This window comes from Rana temporaria, chromosome 5, assembly GCF_905171775.1.
Source record: "Rana temporaria chromosome 5, aRanTem1.1, whole genome shotgun sequence".
NCBI classification, from domain to species: Eukaryota; Metazoa; Chordata; class Amphibia; order Anura; family Ranidae; genus Rana; species Rana temporaria.
In genome coordinates this window covers 267,802,507-267,825,275 of record NC_053493.1, presented here as the reverse complement: position 1 = coordinate 267,825,275, position 22,769 = coordinate 267,802,507, and the positions used below count along the sequence as shown (strand labels likewise).

The following is a 22,769-nucleotide window of genomic DNA, read 5'->3' as shown; positions in this document are numbered from 1 at the left end:
ATTTTTAAATATGAAGAATACGTATCGGCCTAAACCGAGGGAAAAAAAAAAAAAAAAAAGTTTTATATATTTTGGGGATATTACAGCAAAAAAAAAAAAATTCAAAATTGTCGCTCTATTTTTGTTTATAGCGCAAAAAATAAAAACCGCAGAGGTGATCAAATACCACCAAAAGAAAGCTCTATTTGTGGGATAAAAAGGACACCAATTTTGTTTGGGAGCTACGTCGCACGACCGCGCAATTGTCAGTTAAAGCGACGCAGTCCCGAATCGCAAAAAAGTGCTCTGGTCTTTGGGCAGCAATATGGTCCGGGGGGTTTAAGTGGTTAATGAAGTAATCCTGTATGTGTCCAAAATTTCGCATATCTGTGGGAATACCATTATGTTTTAACAAGGAATTACATTTCTGAAGAGGACATTGTGTTGGCAACATATTTAATAATTATGTCAGACTTTAATATTGTCATACCAAGACTATAAACCAAAAATGTATGATCTGGATGGAGTCCAAAAACAAAATAAAACAAAGTTAAAATGTAATTTATTAAACAGATTACAAGGCTTCAGCCTCTGATTTCCAGATTATGTGTAGTAAAGTTTGACATTTCTGTTGTCAAAATGCATAAACTGTAAAACTGCTTACACTTTATGATCTCATAACACATAGAATGTCATAAGCGATGTTATATATAGTCCAAATAGAATTCCACAGAGGTCTCATTAACAAACAGGTCCATCAATATCTGTACTTTGTTGAGTAGTCCTTCGGAGACACCACCAGACCTCTACCTTTCCTTGCACCACGATAAACAGTTTCCACAATGTCAATCATCTCCTGCTTGTCTTCCATTACCCAGTTTATCTTGTTGTTATTACCTGTCCCCAAGTCAATCATGATGTGCTTGTTCCTGTTATAAGGAAAAACACGATATAACAATAAGGAAAAACACGATATAACATAACGTAAATGTAATGTAAAACCACAGCCAGCATTTACACACTGATATTAAATGGCAAGATAAGGGATGCAATCAATTGATGGTACAATGTCCATTGCTTACACCATATTATGAATACTGAACTGCTATATCTGTCTTCAGCTGCTTAAATTATTAAAGGATTATTTTAATTATCAAACGTGTCATACGTACCTGCACTACTGTGTAGTGATTTAGCACTCAGGAGGGAGAAACCAGGAGTGCCAGCAGGGACCCCTAGAAGAGGAGGATCGGAGCTGCCGAGTGCCCCCATAGCAAGCACTTGGGTGTCCTTTGATGCACAGCTTAGTTCCAACCACTGCTCTCTGCTTACTGGCTATGATTGACGGCAGCACCATTGCTGCCTCTTTGTCCAGTGAGGAGAGAGCTGCTGCTCTTGAGCACAGCGTTGGATCAAGATTGGTCTCAGGTAGATGTTGGGGGAGGGTTGTGGGGGTGAACACAGAACAAAACAAACTACCTTTACAACCAAAAAGTATGAAGTGGTAAAATCATCTTGTGTATCATGGCAATTTTATTACCCATTAACTACTTGGTAACCGCCCTATAGCCGAAATACGGCTACAAGGCGGTTCCCTAACTCTAGGAGGGCGTCAATATACGTCCTCCCAGAGAGTCGGAATTGCGCGCCCGAGCGGGCGCGCACACGCGATCACCGGCGCTCGCTGGGTCCACGGGACCCGCAGCAACACGGATCGCGGTAAGGAGCCAATGGAAGCGGCTCCTTACCACGTGATCGCGCCGTCCAATGACGGCGCGATCACTTGTAAACAAACCGGCGTCAGCCGCCGCACTGTGGGCTGGATCTGTGACAATTGCAGTCACAGATCCAGCCATCCCTGCGCAATACTCTGCAGTAAAAAAAAAAGATAAAGTAAAGTAAAGTGCAATACTCTGCAATACCACCCCCCCATACTCTGCAATACCACCCCCCCATACTCTGCAATACCACCCCCCCATACTCTGCAATACCACCCCCCCATACTCTGCAATACCACCCCCCCATACTCTGCAATACCACCCCCCCATACTCTGCAATACCACCCCCCCATACTCTGCAATACCACCCCCCCCATACTCTGCAATACCACCCCCCCATACTCTGCAATACCACCCCCCCATACTCTGCAATACCACCCCCCCATACTCTGCAATACCACCCCCCCATACTCTGCAATACCACCCCCCATACTCTGCAATACCCTCAATACTCCAATACCTTGCAATACGTCGCCTATGGGGATTTTTAAGTAGCAACGTTTGGCGCAATTTCACGGGCGTGTGCAATTTTGAAGGGTGACATGTTGGGTATCTATTTACTCGGCGTAACTTCATCTTTCATATTATGCAAAAACATTGGGCTAACTTTACTGTTTTTTTTTTTTTAAGCACATAACAGTTTTTTTTTAAAAAACACGCGTTCAAAAAATTCCTGCGAAAATACCGTGCAAGATAAAAAGTTGCAACAACCGCCATTGTATTCTCTAGGGTATTTGAAAAAAAAAACATATATAATGTTTTGGGGTTCTATGTAATTTTTTAGCAAATAAATGATGATTTTTCCATGTAGGAGAGAAATGTCAAAATTGGCCTGGGTGCTCCAGAACGCCTGATGGTGCTCCCTGCATGTTGGGCCTCCGTATGTGGCCACGCTGTGTAAAAGTCTCACATGTGTGGTATCGCCATACTCGGGAGGAATAGCAGAATGTGTTTTGGGGTGTAATTTGTAGTATGCATATGATGTGTGTGAGAAATAACCTGCTAATATGACAGAAACTAGAATTTTTTTTTTATTTTTACAGAATTTTCAGTCTTTTTTCTTTTATAGCGCAAAAAATAAAAAACGCAGAGGTGATCAAATACCACCAAAAGAAAGCTCTATTTGTGTGAAAAAAAGGACAAAAATTTCAGATGGGTACAATGTTGTATGACTGAGTAATTGTCATTCAAATTGTGAGAGCACCGAAAGCTGAAAATTGGTCTGGTGATTAAGGGGGTTTTCGTGCCCAGTGGTCAAGTGGTTAAAGTCGTGAACATACAATGTTAGACACTTTGATACCAATATAACTATGCAGGCACCAGAACTGCTTTTGCTAATTTTCAGAAATCATCCTTCATACCTTTTTAACAAGGTAAAAACATTCTGTCATATGGCCATGCGTTTCTTCTTCCTGATAGTGGGGCTAGATTACAAGACACCGTGTGCCCATATTCCCTAATCTGTTCAGCCCGAGGCAAGATGCAGCCTATGCTTGAGCAAGGAGCACGTTCAAGAGGCAGGCTGTGACTGGGAGGGGGTGTGTGCCAGAGGCAGGCTGTGATTGGGAGGGGGTGTGTGCCAGAGGCAGGCTGTGATTGGGAGGGGGTGTGTGCCAGAGGCAGGCTGTGATTGGTCAGGGGGCATGGTGGCTGAACAAACTACCCAATACAGGCATGCTGTGTGTCCTTCAGTGTCCTGCACCCCTGAATGGCCAGTCAATGGATGAAAACTAACCACAGATCAGCAACATCTGTGCTTTGTGTGTTCAATTAAGAACAAGGAAGAAAGTTGAGTGGCAGGATCAACCAGTAACTTCAGACTGAAGTACATGAAAATAACAGCTTCTATAATTTATAAAATACACATACATAATAATTCAGAGCAACATACAAATTTAAAGACCAGTCATTGCAATTAAACAACCTATTGCTCCAAGTGAATGTACCCAGCACTTTGACCACACTATCACTGACCACTTTGTTGTCTTAAAGCAGAGTTTTATCTACATTATATAACTTTATGCCATCCAGTGCATTGGCATTTTTATCTTTTTGGTCATTTATCTGGTGTCAAATGGGTAATCGCTCCTCTTCACTACGGTACGCAATTTCTGGGCACGCATTGGCACCTGGGAGATGTCACCAGTCCCAGGATTTAATAGAAAATCGCCAGCTGGTAGCATCGCTATGGCAACCTGAACAATGTGTGTGCTGCACTTTGTGCGCATGCACGAGATTGGCTAAAAGCACCTTATTCTAGAAGAAACTAGTGGGCTTCACATGCCCACAAAAAAGAGATTTTTAATACAGCTTACCTGTAAAATCTTTTTCTTGGAGTACATCACGGGACACAGAGCGGCATTCATTACTATATGGGTTATATGGAGTACCTTCAGGTGTAGACACTGGCAATCTCAAACAGGAAATGCCCCTCCCTATATAACCCCCTCCCATAGGAGGAGTACCTCAGTTTTGTAGCAAGCAGTATGCCTCCCAAAATGGTCCTCAAAAAAGAGGGGTGGGAGCTCTGTGTCCCGTGATGTACTCCAAGAAAAAGATTTTACAGGTAAGCTGTATTAAAAATCTCTTTTTCTTTATCGTACATCACGGGACACAGAGCGGCATTCATTACTATATGGGATGTCCCAAAGCAATGCTTACAATGAGGGGAGGGAGAACATCTCCAAGACAAAAGGATTTAATTTAGAGATATACTCAAATCATAATAAATCCAACTTAGTTGAGAAAAATAATTTTAAATTTTAAATTTAACTCAAAAAAGAGGAGCCCCCGGAATCCGAGGGTCTCAAACTGCAGCCTGCAGCACTGCCTGCCCGAAGGCAGTATCAGTATTCCTTCTTACGTCCAACTTGTAGAATTTTGTAAACGTGTGGACAGAAGACCGGGTTGCCGCCTTGCAAACTTGAGCCATAGAGATCTGGTGGTGTGCTGCCCAGGAGGCGCCCATGGCTCTAGTAGAATGAGCCTTTAATGATACTGGAGGAGGCAACCCTTTCAAGCCGTAGGCCTGAGTGATTAATTGCTTAATCCACCTAGAAATGGTGGACTTTGCAGCTGCCTGCCCCTTCTTGGGCCCCTCCGGTAGAATGAACAGCACATCTGTTTTCCGGATCTTCTTTGTAGCTTTAAGATAGGCCTTCATGGCCCTGACAATATCCAAGGTATGCAGCAACCCTTCCTTTCTGGAAGTAGGTTTAGGGAAGAAGGATGGTAATACCAAATCCTGGTTCAAATGAAAACTGGATATGACCTTCGGTAGGAAGGAAGGATGAGGGCGGAGAACGACCCTGTCCTTATGAAAAACAAGATATGGTTCCTTACAGGATAAGGCCGCTAGCTCCGAAACTCCTCTTGCGGAAACTATGGCAACCAAAAATACTAACTTCCTTGTCAGTAGAACCAAAGGAATTTCAGCCAACGGCTCAAACGGTTGTTTCTGTAAACTTGACAGAACAAGATTTAAATCCCACGGACAAAGCGGGGATTTAACTGGAGGTCTAATACGTAAGACCCCTTGAAGGAAGGTCTTAACCAGCGAGTGGGTGGCCAGCGGCCGCTGAAACCACACTGACAGAGCAGAAATCTGTCCTTTGATTGTGCTTAATGCCAATCCTTTATCCACTCCTAGCTGGAGAAAACTTAATACTCTATCGATGGTAAATTTGCGAGAAAAGCCATCGCTTGGACTCACACCAGCCTACATAGGCCTTCCAGACCCTGTAATAAATCACCCTAGAGACCGGTTTCCTGGCTCTGATTAGGGTAGAGACTACTTTCTGAGACAGACCTCTACCCCTGAGAATCAGGGATTCAGCTTCCAGGCCGTCAAATTTAGATGCCGTAAGGCAGGGTGGAGGATCGGACCTTGCGATAGCAGGTCTGGCCGTAGAGGAAGAGTCCAAGGGTCTCCCACTACCATCTTTAGGATGAGTGAGTACCATGCCCTTCTGGGCCATGCTGGAGCTACCAGGATGACTGGTATGTGTTCCACCCGGATCCTGCGCAGCAGGCGGGGTAGTAACTGGAGCGGGGGAAACGCATAAAGAAGTTTGAACTGATGCCAAGGGCAAACCAACGCATCGGTTCCGCAGGCCATCGGATCCCTTGAGCGGGATATGAACCTGTCTAGTTTCTTGTTGAGTCTCGATGCCATGATATCCACGTCCGGCACTCCCCATCTTTGGCAGAGTGCTTGAAAGACTTGTGGATGCAGAGACCATTCCCCCGGCCATAGAGTCTGGCGGCTTAAGAAGTCCGCCTGAAAGTTGTCCACTCCTGGAATGAATATTGCCGATATGCAGGGCACATGCGCCTCTGCCCATAGGAGAATCAAGCTCACCTCTCTCTGAGCGGCTTGACTCCTGGTTCCCCCTTGGTGATTTATGTATGCCACGGCCGTGGCATTGTCTGATTGAATTCTCACCGGGAACCCCTGCAATTTTGACGTCCAAGCCCTGAGGGCTAGTCGAGCAGCTCTGAGCTCCAAGATGTTGATGGGCAACTGCTTCTCTGGCTTTGCCCAAGTACCTTGGCGAGTGCAACCATCCAAAATTGCTCCCCAGCCCGTCAGGCTGGCGTCTGTGGTCACTATCTTCCAAGCCACTGGGCTGAAAGACTTCCCCTTCAGTAGATTCTGAGGGTCTAACCACCAACACAGACTTTGTCGGACTCTTGATAAGAGCGGCAACGGGATATCCAAGGCCTGTGGCCTTCTGCTCCATGCTGACAGGATGGCTGCCTGTAGGATGCGAGTGTGGCTCTGGGCGTATGGTACCGCCTCGAACGTGGCCACCATCTTGCCTAGTAACCTCATACATAGGCGAATAGTCGGTTCTTTCTTGCTTAGAACCAGTAGGATCAATTCCTTGATGGCTTTTACCTTCCTCAGAGGTAGGAACACTCCTTGTTGTTCTGTGTCTAATCTCATGCCGAGATATTCCAACTGCCTTGTGGGCTGGAAAGCTGACTTTTCTCGATTTAGGACCCAGCCGAACCTCTCGAGGTATTGGACCGTGAGGGCCACTGCTCGCTCCAAGCCGGGAGACGAGTGGTCTATGACTAGGAGGTCGTCCAGGTATGCTAGGATCGTGACCCCTTGGATCCTTAGCTTGGCTAGGATCGGAGCTAGGACCTTCGTGAACACCCGGGGGGCCGTAGCCAACCCGAAGGGAAGCGCCACGAATTGGAAGTGACGCGAAGCCACCATGAAGCGTAGATATCTTTGATGTGGCTGATAAATTGGAACATGAAGGTAGGCATCCTTTATGTCTATGGACGCCATGAAGTCGTCCTTCTGGAGTGTGGCAGCTGCTGACCGCACGGATTCCATCCGAAATGAGCGGATCTTTAGATATGCATTTACCATCTTTAGGTCCAAAATTGGCCTGACATCTCCATTGGGGATGATGAATAGGTTGGAGTAGAAACCCAGCCCCTGTTCCAGGACTGGCCGGAATCCGAGGCGGATCGTTTGGAATCCTCGACTCCTGGAAATGAGGAGGAGGAAACCTTAGGAAATCTAATTTGTAGCCTGTGGCCACGGAAGACCGTACCCACTCGTCGGGAATGCTGGCTTCCCAAATCTCTGAAAAGAGTCGCAGCCTTCCCCCCACCTTCGTGGGTGGGGGCGCCCCTTCATAAGGTTGGCTTGGGGGCTGGTTTTGCTGGTTTGCGAAACCACTGCCTTTTGCCTCTAACAGCCTGTCCTTGTGATCTGCTGTTGAAGCCGAAGTTTGCTTTTGCAGGAGGCCGTCGATACTGCTTGGCATTAGAGGGCCCCTGCCCAGGGGAATACTGTCGTTTAAACGCAGGCCCCTGAACCTTCTTCTTAGTTGGCAAGAGAGTACTCTTGCCGTTTGAAATGGTCTGAATGTATTTATCTAGGTCTTCTCCGAAGAGTCGTCCTCCATGGAAGGGGAACCCTACCAGGAGCTTCTTGCATGGGGGCTCAGCCTCCCAGCTTTTTAACCATAAGAGTCTTCTCATATGGATAAGGGATAACGATAAACGTGACGCTTGCTGGATAGAATCCTTGATTGCGTCTACCGTAAAACATATGGCCTTAGGGACATCCGAAAATTCTTCTGCCTGCTGGGCAGGAATAAGTTTAAGCATCTGCTTAAATTGATCCGATAATGCTTGAGCGACCCCAATCGCAGCCACAGCTGGCTGTACTACTGCCCCTGCAGTAGTGAAGGAGTTCTTAAGTAGTGCTTCCAAGCGCTTATCAACTGGATCCTTGAACACCTGTATGTTTTCTACAGGGCATGTTAACGATTTGTTAACACATGAGATGGCTGCGTCCACTGCAGGAGTAGCCCATCTTTTGGAAAATTTTTCTTCCATAGGATATAGGACAGAGAACTTCTTAGGTGGTAAGAAGATCTTATCTGGCTTGTTCCAATCTTGGAACAAAACTCCCTCTAATAGAGGATGGATCGGAAACACAGCATTGCTTTGAGGCGCCCTCAGTGAGCCCAAAGCTGAAACCGTCGATACCTGGAGATCTGGTACTGGCAAGTTGAATGCCCTATGGACCAAGTCCGACAATCCTTGAATCCACCAGCTCTCCCTCAGGGAGACTGCCCCAGACTCCTCTGTATCCGGATCTTCGATCCCTGAACCTACTTGGTCCTTGTCCAAGAGGTCGTCCAATTCCCCTGAGGAAAGGACCTCCTCTTCTGAGGGTCCTCGCTCGGGCGACGGAGATCTATTCCGCTTACTGCCCCGCATAGCTGCGGCTATCATTTTACCCATGCTTTTCTGCATCTCTTTTAAAGAGGTGAGTAATACCTCCTCCGTGACCATCTTAGGGTTGGACTGACCCGCGTCAGCTCCAGCCCCAGATCCCGATGGCCCCAAGGCTCCCTGTGGGGAAAGCAGCGGCATAGCATTGTCCGAGACCTCAGACTCTCTGGGGGAATCCCCACCTCTTGTACCCTTGTTTTTTGATGCCATGGTACAATACCGAGGTACACCTGCTACTTATTGGTACCTGGGACTTATAAATAGTTAAATGCCCAAACACCTGTTTGGGGGATAAAAAATGCTTCCTCTCCCCTAGATGACACTTTTTTTTTTTTTTTTTCAAAAAAAAATCTTTTTTTTTTCAAATCTAGGAAAGAAAAAACATTCTGTCCCCCTGAGTAGTATTGCAAGAAAAACTATGAGATGGAAAAGAAACAGCCTATTCCTAGGCTTGAAAACAGTCTTTCTGAAGACTGCAATATTCTTTCTGGCCACTGTGTGTCCTCGGCGCCCCGTGCTTGCCGTTCTGGTCTTTCCTCCTCAGTTCCAAAGTATTGAATGAGCTATATGGAACAAACAAGGAAGGGCCGCCCCTTCCTTAAGCCACTGACCCGCCCTTCCCCCCCAGCAATCTCAAACAGGAAATGCCCCTCCCGACAGGGGGGGGGTGGGGTTGGGAGGAAGGGACCTCTCTGCTCCAGCAAACTGCAGCCTGCAGCCTGGAACCATGAGGAGGTCGGCGTTTTGCCTGCTTTGCAGGCCGTGAGGAGGAAGACTGAATGGAGCATCGCCTGGAGGCTTGCAGGTAAGCACAGCTCTCTGACACACACATATACTTTTATATCACAGGCCCCACTCAATGCTTTTCCAACACTACAAGGGAGGTCACATCTTATGGGGAATAATACATATAGAGCCATCCTATCTTTATGATATGTGACTAGTTTGCCAGATGCAGTGCATAACTTTAGGCATGTCCCCTGTGACCCCCCAGAAAAAACCTGCTAAGAACCAAGTTCCGCAAGTTTTTCCCCTCACTTACCTGCTCCATGCCGCAGGACTTTGCCAAGCAAGAGGCCCAATCTTCCCCCATCTCGGTGGGGATGTCTAGACCTTCAGGCCCTGGGTTCCTATGAAGGATCCACTGTCCTGGGCCCATATAGCACTCTGGCAACAGAAACATTAGGCACCCAAAGGTTTCTAAGTTCTGGGCCCAGGGTCCAGCTCTCTAAAAAGAAAAGCATTATGGGCTATACCCCAAGGGTTTGGGGTCCGGTTACTGACCACTTTAGCGCTGAGGCTTTTTTGGACAGAACCGGTTAGCTCACCTAATCCCAAGGATGTGGAGGCAAGCTAAACCATGACTAACACCTAAGACACTGGCGGAAAAACTGAGGTACTCCTCCTATGGGAGGGGGTTATATAGGGAGGGGCATTTCCTGTTTGAGATTGCCAGTGTCTACACCTGAAGGTACTCCATATAACCCATATAGTAATGAATGCCGCTCTGTGTCCCGTGATGTACGATAAAGAAAGATAAAAGAGCGCTCGGAAAGGAAGAGAAAGGTTAGCTTAACCACTTAAGGACAGAGCCTCTGAGATTTGTTGTTCAAAAGTTAGGTGGTACTAAAGCTTAGATTATTTAATTTTTTTTAAATGACAAACATATCATGCTTGCCTCCACTGTGCAGTTCATTTTGCACAGAGTGGCCCCAATCGTCCACTTCTGGGGTCCCACGGTGGCTCTCGCAGCTCCTCCCCACAAAAGCTAACCCCCTCTGGGAAGTTCTCCCGAGGGGGTTACCTTGCGGACATGCTCCCGTACCATACAATCAGCATCCATAGCTGCCGATTTTATGACTCTGCCCCGCCCCCTGGCAGCCACGTCTTTGGATTTGATTGATAGCAGCGCAGTCATTGGCTCCCACTGCTGTCAATCTATCCAATGAAGAGCCGATCAGGCATGGGGAGAACGATGCAGGATCACACCCACTGCAAGGTGTTTTTCCAGCTTAATGCATAGGATGCATTTTCTAGCAAAAAAATTAAAAATCTTAGAACCCCAAACATTATACACTTTTTTTCTAGCACCCTGGAGAATAAAAATGGCGGTCGTTGCAATAACAAATGTCACATCGTATTTGCACAGCGATCTTACAAGCGCACTTTTAAAAAAATAAAAAAATAAACACTTGAATTATAAAATAAGATAACAGTATAGGTTAGCCCAATTATTTTTTTTTTTTTTTATATTGTGAAAGATAATGTTACGCCAAGCAAATTTATACACAACCATTCCACGCTTCAAAATTGCACCCACACGGGGAATAGCAACAAACTTTTACCCTTAAAAATCTCTACAGGTTGCATGTTTTGCATTAGAGGACTACAATTATTGCTCTCGCTCTACCGATCGCGGTGATACCTCACATGTGTCGTTTAAACACAGTTTTCATATGCGGGCGCTGCTCATGTATGCGTTCGCTTTGGCACGCGAGGTCGGCAGGACGGGGCGCGTTTACAATTTTTTTTATTATTTTACCTTTTATTTTTTACACTGTTCCTTTACAAAAAAAAAAAAAAAAAAATGGTGTCAGTTTTATTCCTATTACAAGGAATGTAAACATCCCCTGTAATAGAAAAAAACCTACATTAGACTTGCCGGTAACAGTATTTCTACAAATCTTCCAGGACGGCACACCTGAGAGATGAGGGCTCCTCCCCACAGGAAACACAATCAATTGACAGCTTGTTATAAGTCTCCACCCTTCCCCTTGATCCCCAGTATGTAATAAAGTAATCCTGAACTGGTCCACATAGGTACTTACCACCTAGCGTTTAGCTTATCTTTCCCTCCACATAGGGCGGGAAGTAGGCCTGCCGTCCTGGAAGGTTCGTAGAAATACCGTTATCGGCAAGTCTAACGTAGGTTTTCTCCTATCACCTTCCAGGACAGCACACCTGAGAGGATAATAAAGGAACCAACAGGCATACGTTAGGGTGGGACCCCTGCCTGCAAGGCCTTTCTGCTAAATGTCAGATTTTGACTTTTTTTTTACCTCCACTCCCTAGTGTGTGATGAAGGTATCCTAGCTGGATCATGTAACTGACCTGCAGGTCTGCTCCACCTATGCCCCTGCCTTCTCTTCGGATGCAGGATCTAGGTGGCATGGGCTCTTAAAAAGATAAAATCTGAGAGCCTGTGAATTTTTTAAGATAGAAAGATTGACTGTGTCAACATTCTAGCAATTGGGGTCAATGTCTTTTACTACTGCATAGGACCATCAAAAAGACTAATCAGAGATTTGTTCTGTGAAACAAGGAACTACTTTGGTCAACAAAGAACATCTGGTTTTAAACCACTAGTCTGTTCAGGAGAATGGTTTAGAAAAAGGCCTCCTGACAGACAATCCTTGTGGGTCCCCTTTTTGTTTGCCATGGTGAAAAGGAAGGAAACCCACTTAAGAATAAGATTAAGGGAAGCTTATTCCCTGGGCTAAAACTAAAAGGACTGGACAGGTATGTAACCAAGCAGGGTGTTTGGTGTGCGCCTGCACCTTCAAAAGAGGGGTGGCTCCCCTTCAGTCCACCTGTCCCCATCCATCAGAATGCATGTGCCTCCATTGTGGGGACACTCATTGTTCAGTGCCAGGACCACAGATCACAGGGTGCCTTGGCGCAGCTCACGCATGCGCCCGCAAACGCGTGCAGACAAAACCCCTGTCACCAACGCACACTGTTAGACGGGTCAACCGGCTGCCCTACAAGCTGGTCGGCAAGTAGACCCGGTCTCCCCCTGGGCATTCCCCAGGCTCTGTTATGTAACCAAGCATACCCAACTTCTGGTTTTCTTCCCATCTGAATGCTGGCATGTCATATGTGAAAGTGTTCTATATCCCCAGGCTCCTTATAACCTTGCGGGTACATGCATTAAAACTACGCAGAAAGGAGCCTGGTAAGAACAGAGTAACTACTGCATTTATCGGCGTATAACACGCACCCTAACTAAGAGGAAAGTTTCGGGGAAAAAAACTTTCCACAGCCCCCTGCGTATAACACGCAGGCACAGTTTACCCTCTATTTGCAGGGTAAAAAAGTGAGTGTTATACGCCAATAACTACAGTATTTCATAAATAATCCACTTCAAGCACCAATGAGTACCTCTTGGTACCAATGAGTGTTAAGTTAATCAGATCCCTACTACAGGGAATTAATTCTATAGTAGGAGTAAAAGACGAATATTGGTTAGTCACATCCAGTTCGACCAAGGGGGTGACATGGATACATACCGAGCTGTAAACATATCGGATTGGGTGAACAAGTCAGATAAGATCTGATGCTGCATCTTCAAGCAAAAAACTCCTATGAGCATAACCCCTTAGTTCCTACTAAAAAATCATGATAGGTGACTTTATGACCTTCTTCCGGTGTCCTATAACCCTACTGGGTTCAGGTCTAGGGAATGTCTCTGGCATGCCTGAATGTAAAGGACTAAATCTTTTGCAGCCAGAAATCCTGTTCTTCCATGTGCATGGAAAATAAGGTCTGAAATAAAAGTGACAAATATATAATTAACATCACAGATATACAGGTCATAAATCTTGTATTTCTGAAGGGTAGCAAGCTCAAGCTTTATATGGAATACAAAAACAGGAAGACACACCCAGCCTTCACTGTTGTATTTTCTGATATACAGTCACCTGTAGGACAGAGAAGGCACAAACCAAACTTATGTTGTGCATTTCTAATACGTAATAAGATACCATATAACCTAAGCAAAGAGAAAGGACACAAACTTCAAATGTGTGCTTCTGATGCTTAATAGGTTAAGGTCATACATCCAACAGAAAGGACACTAGGCCCCATTCAGAAGAGGCTTTCCTGGGAGGATGTGCCTTCTATGTCAGGACCTTGGGTTACTGACTGCCTGGTGGCTTCACGAAAAGTTTTGACTGTTGCCGGCATTTCCGTCTGCATAGATGAGAGATATCTTATCATTGCAGCAGCCCCCTTCCCTGCTAAATTAATAATGCATTTTTAGCAAAAGGGCTTTGAGTGGGAGTTTATCCTTACAGTACCCACATTTTTATTTTTAGAGGAGCTATGCCCTGTAGCGGCAGGAGGTTGTTTATCTGGGGCCTCCTGGGTTCCGCTGGGGGGATTCTGTAAGACAAGAGATATAACACATATGCATAACATTACTGTCTTCCCCCAAGACTGCAGGTTTGTACTGGGGAGGGGAAATGGTAAGGTGAGAAGTGAAATCCAGTTCCTGTTCTGGCTGGCCCTGGGATCTCAGACCCCTGAAAGCCAGGACCTCTCACTCCCTTTCCAAGGGGGGTTTGTACTCACCGATCCCCGACCTAGATCTGCCTGCAGTCACATTTGCCTTCCCATCCTCTTGTTCCATGAGGAGGTTGGCTGGGTCCTGGGCTGCTGGTACCGCTGGAGGGGCCGGTACAGAAAGCCAACCACTTTCACACCACTCTCCACGCTGTCTCCCGGCGTCCTAACACTTCCGGGTTGCACTGTGTCTGCAGCGCCACCCACTTGATGTGGTCATGTTCAGAAAGAGGCTTGGAGCTCAGTGCTTCCTCCTAGGAAAAACCCGGAAGTGAAGAGAGCAGCTTAATGGCGGTGTTTTTGCATCACAGCGATGGCTCGCCCTCCCTGCGGCCAAAGCGCTGGTGCACTCCTGGGGCGACCTGTGAGAAGGACAAAGCCTACAGGCTAGTTAAGCCCTCCCCAGCCTCCCTAAAACCTGTCTCAATAGGGGTACCATTAGACCCTTCCCCGGTCTTTAGGTCTTTCAAACAAAACAAACATGTCGCTGTGTTCGGGAGAAACACAATCAATACTGGGAATCAAGGGGAAGGGTGGGGACTTATAACAAGCTGTCAATTGATTGTGTTTCCTCTGGGGAGGAGCCCTCGTCTCAGGTGTGCCGTCCTGGAAGGTGATAGGAGAAAGGCAAGACAAGACCTCTTAAACATGATATCAGGGGGAGAGGAGAGGGGGAGTCAAAGACCTCAGATCTCATATTTACAATAAAATGCAATAAAAAAAAAAAAAAAAAAAAAGAGAGAAAAAGAGCCCTTTAAGAGCTATGGGCGGAAAGTGATGTTCCAACGCCGCTTCCGCCCTGCTATAGTAGGGAGATGGGTGGGGGTCATCTTCCGCCTCACTGGTCTCCATACCAAGCAGCAGAGAGGTCCCGATCGCAACCGCCGATAGCTCCAGTAAGCGATGGGAGCCCTCTCCCGCCGCCAATAAAGGGGATCTTGCAGCTTATCCGCCGTAGAGACCACCATTATCGGAAACTGGACTGCCCGCTTAAGAGGCTAGCTGCTGCCATATCAAAGATATCCCTCTTCAAACAGCCGATGTATATCGGCGTGCAGCGGTCCAGAAGTGGTTAAAGAAAAATTAGAATAGACTTTTTATTATTTAGGTACCAACATCATGGTGTTAAAGTTCCAGCTTTTTTTTTTTTTTTTTTAAGTTCCGCTTTAAGTTATTCAGATAATGCAATTAACATTTCAAAATACCTACCTGAAGAAGAACATGAGTGTACATGGATCATACAACTCGTACATCTTGTTAAAATCAGGTACTTCCGTTATATCCACAAGATAATTAACAGCAAAGTTTTTTACCTGGAACAAAAAAAAAAAAAATTAATTATATACAAACAAGGTGAATTTTTACTTCCATTTTGATCATCTCAGGCATCCCACTATGACAACTGTAAATTAAACTACAGACCTCAGATGCAGACTTGGACCCCATTCACAGGTAATCAATTCATGACCCTTTACATGATAGTGACTGTGTATAAAGAGAGAAAAGAGAGAGAGAAAAAAAGAGAGAAAAGAGAGAGAGAAAAAAAGAGAGAGAGAGAGAGAGAAAAAAAGAGAGAGAGAGAGAGAAAAAAAAAGAGAGAGAGAGAGAGAAAAAAAAAGAGAGAGAGAGAGAGAGAGAGAGAGAGAGAGAGAGAGAGAGAGAGAGAGAGAGAGAGAGAAAGAAGGGCTTAGTTCCTGCAGCTGTCCTCACTTTAAAGCGGATGGCCGCTGAAAGAAAAAAAATATATTAAAAGCCAGCAGCTACAGATACTGCAGCTGCTGACTTACTATCATCACACATACCTGCGATCGCTCGTCACTCTACTGCCCCCCCCCCCCGCCGTCCTCGGTGAGGGAACCAGGAAGTGAAGCGCTCCGGTTTCACTGCCCGGTTCCCTACCTACGGCGCATGCGCAAGTCGCGTTGCGCCTGCTGACTGGCTCCCGCCGTTTTCTGGGAGCTGAGTGTTCCCAGAACACAACAGGGGGGGGGCACTGGAGGCGACATCCTGTCCGCAGTCTACCCGCAGACTGTGTGGCCGGAAGTGGGTGAAAATACCTGAGAGGTGTCAAATGTGACACGGGGGGGGGGGGGGGCTGGGTTCCAATCAGCGGGAGTTTCACTTTAGGGTGGAGTTACGCTTTAAAAGGGTTGTAAAGGTTTGTGTTTTTTCACCTTAATGCATCCTATGCTTCCTTTATGCTAGTGCATTGTTGGTTCACTAACCTCTTCCTTCGATTTCCCTTCTAAATGTCCCCCCCCCCCCCCCTTTGCCTGAATTTCTCACTTCCTGTTCCTCCTCAGCAAGCTGTTCTGGCTGACTAACCCCCAACCAGAACAGCTCGGATGATGGGGGCAAGCTTACTGAGGAGAAACAGGAAGTGAGAAATTCAGACAAAGAAAAAAAAAACCAACATCTAGAAGGGAAAGCGAAGGAAAAGGTTAGTGAACCAACAATGCACTAGCATAAAGCACTAGCTATTTAGAAAACAAAACAAAACAAAACAAAACAAAAACCCCTTTACAAACCCCTTTAACCACATCCATCCTGGGCACTTCCGCCCCCTTCCTTCCCAGACCAATTTTCAGCTTTTAGCGCTCTCGCATTTTCAATGACAATTGCGCGGTCAGGCTACGCTGTACCCAAATTAAATTTTTATAATTTTTTTCACACACATGGAGCTTTCTTTTGGTGGTATTCACAACTCGGTTATTTGTTTGCGATATAACCGAAAAAAAATAAAAATAAAAAAAAAATAAAAAAAGAGCGGAAATTTGGAAAAATATTTTCGTCTTTCTATTAAAAAAAAAAAAAAAAAAAAACGAATGTTGTCATAAATTTAAGCCAAAATGTATTCTACTACATGTTTTTGGTAGAAAAAAAAAAAAAAAGTTGGTGAAAAGGGATCAGAGTGTAAAAAGCTGAAAAAAAAAACCAGCTCATACTCACTGATCACCAGCCAGCTGCAGTGATCCACCCTCCCCTCCTCACCGACGACTTCTGTGTGAGGAGAGCCGATCACCTAGCAACCGGCTGTTCGTTTACATCACATGACGGTTATGATTGGACACGGCCGTCATGTGATCAGGAGGGCCAATCACAGAGCCCTCCTGCCGATCTATGATGTGCCGTGTCCAGGTGACACGAGTGCATCGGGGCTGCGCGGGAACGTGCGTGCGATCCCCCCTCCTTTTGAGGGATGTTCCTGAACGCCCACTCGGAAGGAGAGAGTGTCTAAAAGACCCTGCATGTCTCCCCTGTGCTCCACTAAATGGTTTGCAATGCAGAACACATTGCAAAACATTATTTCCTAGCTGAGCTAGCCAGGGACACGGAAAACTTGACCCTGAAGTGACGTCAGAGACATCGCTTTCTGGGTCACAAAAAGGGGAGAAGAGCAGACGTGTGTCTGCCCTTCTCCTTCCCCTCTACCTGCCGGCACCCACGGGAGCAGCGGGGGGGTGGCGCCAGTTGCCAGGGTGTGCGAGAGCAACTGGGCGGCAGCACCTATGCACGAATGCCCTCACCTGACAGGCAGGAGTCTGCCTGTCAGTTTTACACACAATCCCGGTGGCTGGGAATTGTGTGCAATATCCCCCACTGTCAGGTCCGTACAACATACAGACCTGGTGGCGACAGGGTTAAAGTGTTACTAAACCGCAATTGTAAAATCAATATGTATATGCAGTAAAGTATGCTTGTTATGCTCACTGTGGAACCTAAAGAGTCAATCCTGCACATTGAGTAAAAAGGCTGCGTGATCCTGTTTTCTCTGATCCTCCCCTTCTTCCACAGTCCCCAATCCTCCTAGGAGGCACTCTGCATATGCTCAGTTCGGCGTGTATTGCTAGAGAGTTGGCTTTTCTTTTGGGAGTGGGCATGTGATCGGCACAGGGCCAATCAGCACTGTCCAGACAGAGGGTCAGGGGTCATGCAGCCTCATAGGACAGTCAGGAGAATGGAAACTCCCCTACAAGCTTTAACCAGTGCTTGGCCAGACACTGATAGAAATCACAAGACTGCTACATATAATGGCGATGAGTAAAGGTATATAGCAGTTTATATTTACAAAAAATAATTGCATTTCCATGTACTGTGGGAGAGCAGATATAGTGAATGCAGGGTCCTGTGTTTTGTAATACCAATCCCTTAATGCTTACCTTCTCAGCTATGCTATATAAAACTTCATCCATTTTCATACATGTTGGATCCCAGTCATGCCCAAAGCGAATTACTAACACACGATCTTCCTCGGAAAGGATGGCCTGGTCAACCTGCCAGCCATTATGCAAATGAGGTAGCATGTACGACATTTTGGCAGATTATCTTTAGTCCTATAAAGAGAGACATTTGAAATCTTTCAATAAGAAATAGCAGCAAATATGAGACGTATATACACATTTACCATTTATTTTTATTTAGTGGGGTCACTTAGCTGTCACAATCTTCTTTCTGGTCTCACTGGGAAGGGCTGTGGGTGGAGACCTAAGCCATGTCCAGGACACAGCGGTCACAGAGTGCTCTGCCCACGTGCCACAGCAGGCGCAATCATGGGAGAACATCACATGATGCCCTCCCAGAACTGGCCAGCAGCGCTGTAGCCGTTGATCAGCTATAGCGTGATTGGCAAGTTGTTAAGCCGGGCATAGATGGTTGGAATCTTGGCCAGTTCAGGAGAGACCGGCTGAGATTTGTACCATGTATTGGAAGGCTGATCGTACCCAAGTGGATTGATTAACTTGGGTACAACCAGCTTGTTGGATTTCCCATGCAATTATTGCCAGCGGCAATAATCACTGTGTGTTCTCCCGGCTGGGACGGCTCCCTGTGTCCCCCTGCTGGGAGAACATAATAGCTCCATGGGAGCGACTCCCCCATTAACACTGGCTGTGTGGATGAGGGAATCAAGCGATTTTCTTTCCTGCAACCATGGTAGCAGGAAATAAATCGCACAGTCTATGGCTGGCTTTAGAAGAAACGTGAAGACAGCTTACAATTTTTTTTTAGGTGCGCTACCTTGGTATAGTAATAAACCAATCAAACTTCTATTAGTGACTCCTAGTGCAAATAAATTAATACAAAAAATATATTATAATAAATATATATATATATATATATATATATATATATATATATATATATATATATATATATATATATATATATATATATATATATATATATATATATACTCATACATCAAATTATTAACGTGCTCCTATGAAGTTCTTATATAAGTTTATATATTGCATAATTGTAACAGTCCTTCATAGATCTTGGGTGTGTATAAAATTATGCTCTCTCCAGTGCATAACCAATCAACTGGTGATAATGTGTTTTAACACATCTTCCTGTGACACCACCATGCTCACGCTGCTCTAACCTTGGGAGCCTGAGTGACCATGAACCAGAAGTGAAATCCCCCCCCCCCCCCCCCCCCACACACACAGTATTTCGGGGCATTTTATTGAAATGCAACCAGATGTTAAACCATTGTGAGTGCAGTTTCACATAATAAAAGGTCTAGATTTTAATACTACACCATTGGATGCTGTCTCCCCCCCCCCCCCCAATGTGTATCCCCCCAGAAGACGGGGCCCATTCATAAAGTGTTGAGCGACTTGCGCATGTGCAGTAGGAAACTGGCTGTGAAGCCTGAATGCGCCACTGCTGCTGGTTTCCCTTATTTACAATGGCAACGTCTGCACCCAAATCGATGGATGAATCGGCTTCAGGGGGCAGACATCACAGACTCCCTGGACAGGTAAGTGCCCGTATTAAAAGTCAGCAGCTACAGTATTTGTAGCTGCTGACTTTTAAAAAAAAAAAAAAAAACTGGAACTCTGCTTTAATATTAATTTTTGTTTATTGAAGCATGCTGCCGCCGTTTTCACTTTAGTGGCATTTTGTTTGGGGGCGCAGGAGATAAAGTAGTCCAGCCTGAGCTCGTTTAGCTGGGATTCACCTCTGGGTCACAGGAGGGCTATTCGTTTTGCACTCATGTGACCAGGTTTCAGCAGAGAGCGGTCTGAAATCTGCTCTCCGCTGACGTCACTGGAATCAGTCCAGGTACCTGACGCTCCCTCCCCAGCTTAGCACTCCAATGAGCGGGGGAAGAGCGATGCTGATTGACAGGCAGTGCCATCGGATGGCTCATTTCCCAGTGCAGAGGTAGGGGAAGAAAGAAAGGAAAAAAAAAAAAGAAGAAATCCAGCAGCTAAATTACACCAGCCAATAATTGGGCTGCTTTAGAAAGGGGGGGCCACATACACGCAACAGCCCGCCCAGAAACCATGCCATTGGCTGGTGCAATATAGCTGCTGGGTCCCCCCACCCCTGACATCGAGCTGACAGCTGCTCGCTCTCTCTTGCTTGACAGTTTCACACTCGGCGCATGATGCTGCCAGAGCCGCCGAGCATGGAGAAGGGAGGAGGAAAATATAAAATATCGGCATAATTTTGATAATAGGCCGATGCCGATCAAAAATGGACAAATATCGCCTGGCCTATATATCAGTCTACCTCTAGACAGATGCAGCATTGGTCTAATGCTGCATCCACCTAGGTAAGTATGATGGGGAACACACACACACACACACACACACACACACACACCTTTACTTCTCTTAATTCTTTAGCCTACAAAAATGCCTACGCTGCATCAGATGTCTAAGGCCCCGTACACACGTCCGAGAAACTCGACGGGCAAAACACATCGTTTTGCTCGTCGAGTTCCTTGTGAAGCCGCTGAGGATCTGGGCGAGCCAACTTTTCCCATGGACTAACGAGGAAATAGAGAAAATGTTCTCTTTTTGGCCCGACGAGATCCTCGTCGAAAAGTGTACACACGACCGGTTTTCTCGGCAGAATACGGCTCCCATCGAGTTTCTGGCTGAATTCTGCCAAGAAACTCGGTCGTGTGTACGGGGCCTGAGGTCTACATAGCAAATCAAATTTTGACCTGAGAGTGACAGTTCAGCACGCTGTAGCAGTGGTTCTGTTTTGATAATAAAAATGTTTTAAAAGTTACAAATAAAATGTATTTAAACCCAATATATGGGCCGTGGCCTAAAGTTTTCCTACAACTTTTATTGTGCATTTACTTCACTATTCAAATATATTGTCACAGTATGAAGGTGGATAATGGGGGGGGGGGGGTACAATCCCGTATTCTGGTTTTGTAAGACTCCTCGATAAATGATAGTTTTCTTCTCCGAACGGTCTATTCTGATCATCAACAGCCAATTCAATCAAAATCCACGTTCTCATGTGTGGCTTCATGATCAATAGCTGAGATACACAAGCATAAGCTATCAATCACATCTCAGTATCCACAATATCAATTTTACAATCTGATCAAAATACGATCATATTCATGAAGTAGCCAAGTGCTGCCCATTGATGCAAAATAGTAGACAATGTACTGCCCTGGCCGATCAATTCTGATCTAAACCAATAGGAAGGAAGTTCTGGTTATTCGATTGTTTGCCAATTAAATCAGTTTGCTTGCATCACACATTCACCCGATAATATAACTGAAGTATGGCCAACACTAGTCTTATAACATCAGATTATCACAGGAACAACAACAGTAATCTCTATAAGAAGGTTCATTGGACTGGACAAAGAAGAGTATACCGTCAGTGATTACCAGTCTGATGTGCTCTGCCATAAGGCTCATCACTGATCTGTCTACTAAAACACCTCACATGTAAACATGCACTGCTAGTGGGCAAGAGGAGAACCCTGGCCCCTTCTATGGTGTGGGGCACACAGGGTCTGCATGGTATAGAACAAGCTCATACATACGTAAAGTATTATAGACCGCTCTCAGGAGCTTTCACCTTTATATACCCCCCATATAGTACCTCACACACAGCACCATACCATCACCTACCTTCACACCACTCCAAACAACAGCTACTCTACCGGAAATACACCGAACTCAGGCATGCGCACAACGTCGCAAAGAAATCCTCTGGAAAGTTCCGATTCTTAATCCGTCGTCGCCATCTTGAAAAAGGGCAAATACGCCAACCTTATTCATCTTAAAAGAATAGTTTTCTAATTGATCGGCAATAGAATCTTACAGAATACATAACGATGGTCACCAACGCATACTTAAATAAACATTCGTAAGAGCGACATATATTCCTTGCCCACAATTGCCCAAAATAAAGATGGTGTCTAGAGACTTCATTGCGGTGAAGTTGGCTATTTCTTACGGTAGCTAAGGAGTGACGTCGGCCTGTACAACCAATGGCAGGGCGCATAGGTGTTCTGGGGGGGGAGTACGGCAAAACTACGGAGCTACAACCAATAGCGGGGCGCTAAGGTATTCTGAGAGGAGTGCGGTAGCCTATGGGGTGACGTTATCCCGTACAACCAATAGCAGGATGCCAAAGAATTCTGAGAGGAATAAAGTAACATATGGATTGGCCTGGACTGCGCATGCGCAATCGGAGATCTTGGAAATCTGAGCATGGGTCAACTGTAGTTAGAGCATGCGCAGTTAACACGCTGCTCGCTCCCGATGCTTATCCACGCCGCTCGCTGTATCAGATGGGGGACCCATGAAGATAGAACAGCGCTGGTCGAGCTCAACCATAGCAAGGGGAGGATGTTTTTTTTCTAAGGGGCGGGTGTATTATGCTTATCCACGCCGCTCGCTGATAGAACAGCGCTGGCCACGCTCACTCAATACAGCAAGGGGCGGATGGTTTTATCAAAGGGGCGGATATGATTATAAGAGGCCGCGCTCACTGAATACAAGAAATTTATGATGGCCAGCCTCAAAGGGGCGAGCGCTTTTCTGAAATGCTCTGCCAGCGCTGTTCTATCAGTGAGCAGCGTGGATAAGTATAATACACCTGCCCCTTAGAAAAAACATCCGCCCCTTGC

General features: G+C 45.9%; 1 protein-coding gene across 1 annotated transcript; it reads right to left on the bottom strand.

Annotated features, from left to right (window-relative positions):
• Positions 1–524: 524 nt before the first annotated feature.
• On the bottom strand, positions 525–21,872 carry LOC120940795 (thioredoxin-like protein 4A). Its single transcript, XM_040353843.1, has 4 exons — positions 21,766–21,872; positions 18,029–18,202; positions 15,078–15,181; positions 525–908 (listed from the first exon to the last, which is right to left on the bottom strand). Exons 2-4 carry the CDS (start codon positions 18,179–18,181, stop codon positions 737–739), a joined length of 429 nt encoding a protein of 142 aa, XP_040209777.1. The 5' UTR covers positions 18,182–18,202; positions 21,766–21,872; the 3' UTR covers positions 525–736.
• Positions 21,873–22,769: the final 897 nt, after the last annotated feature.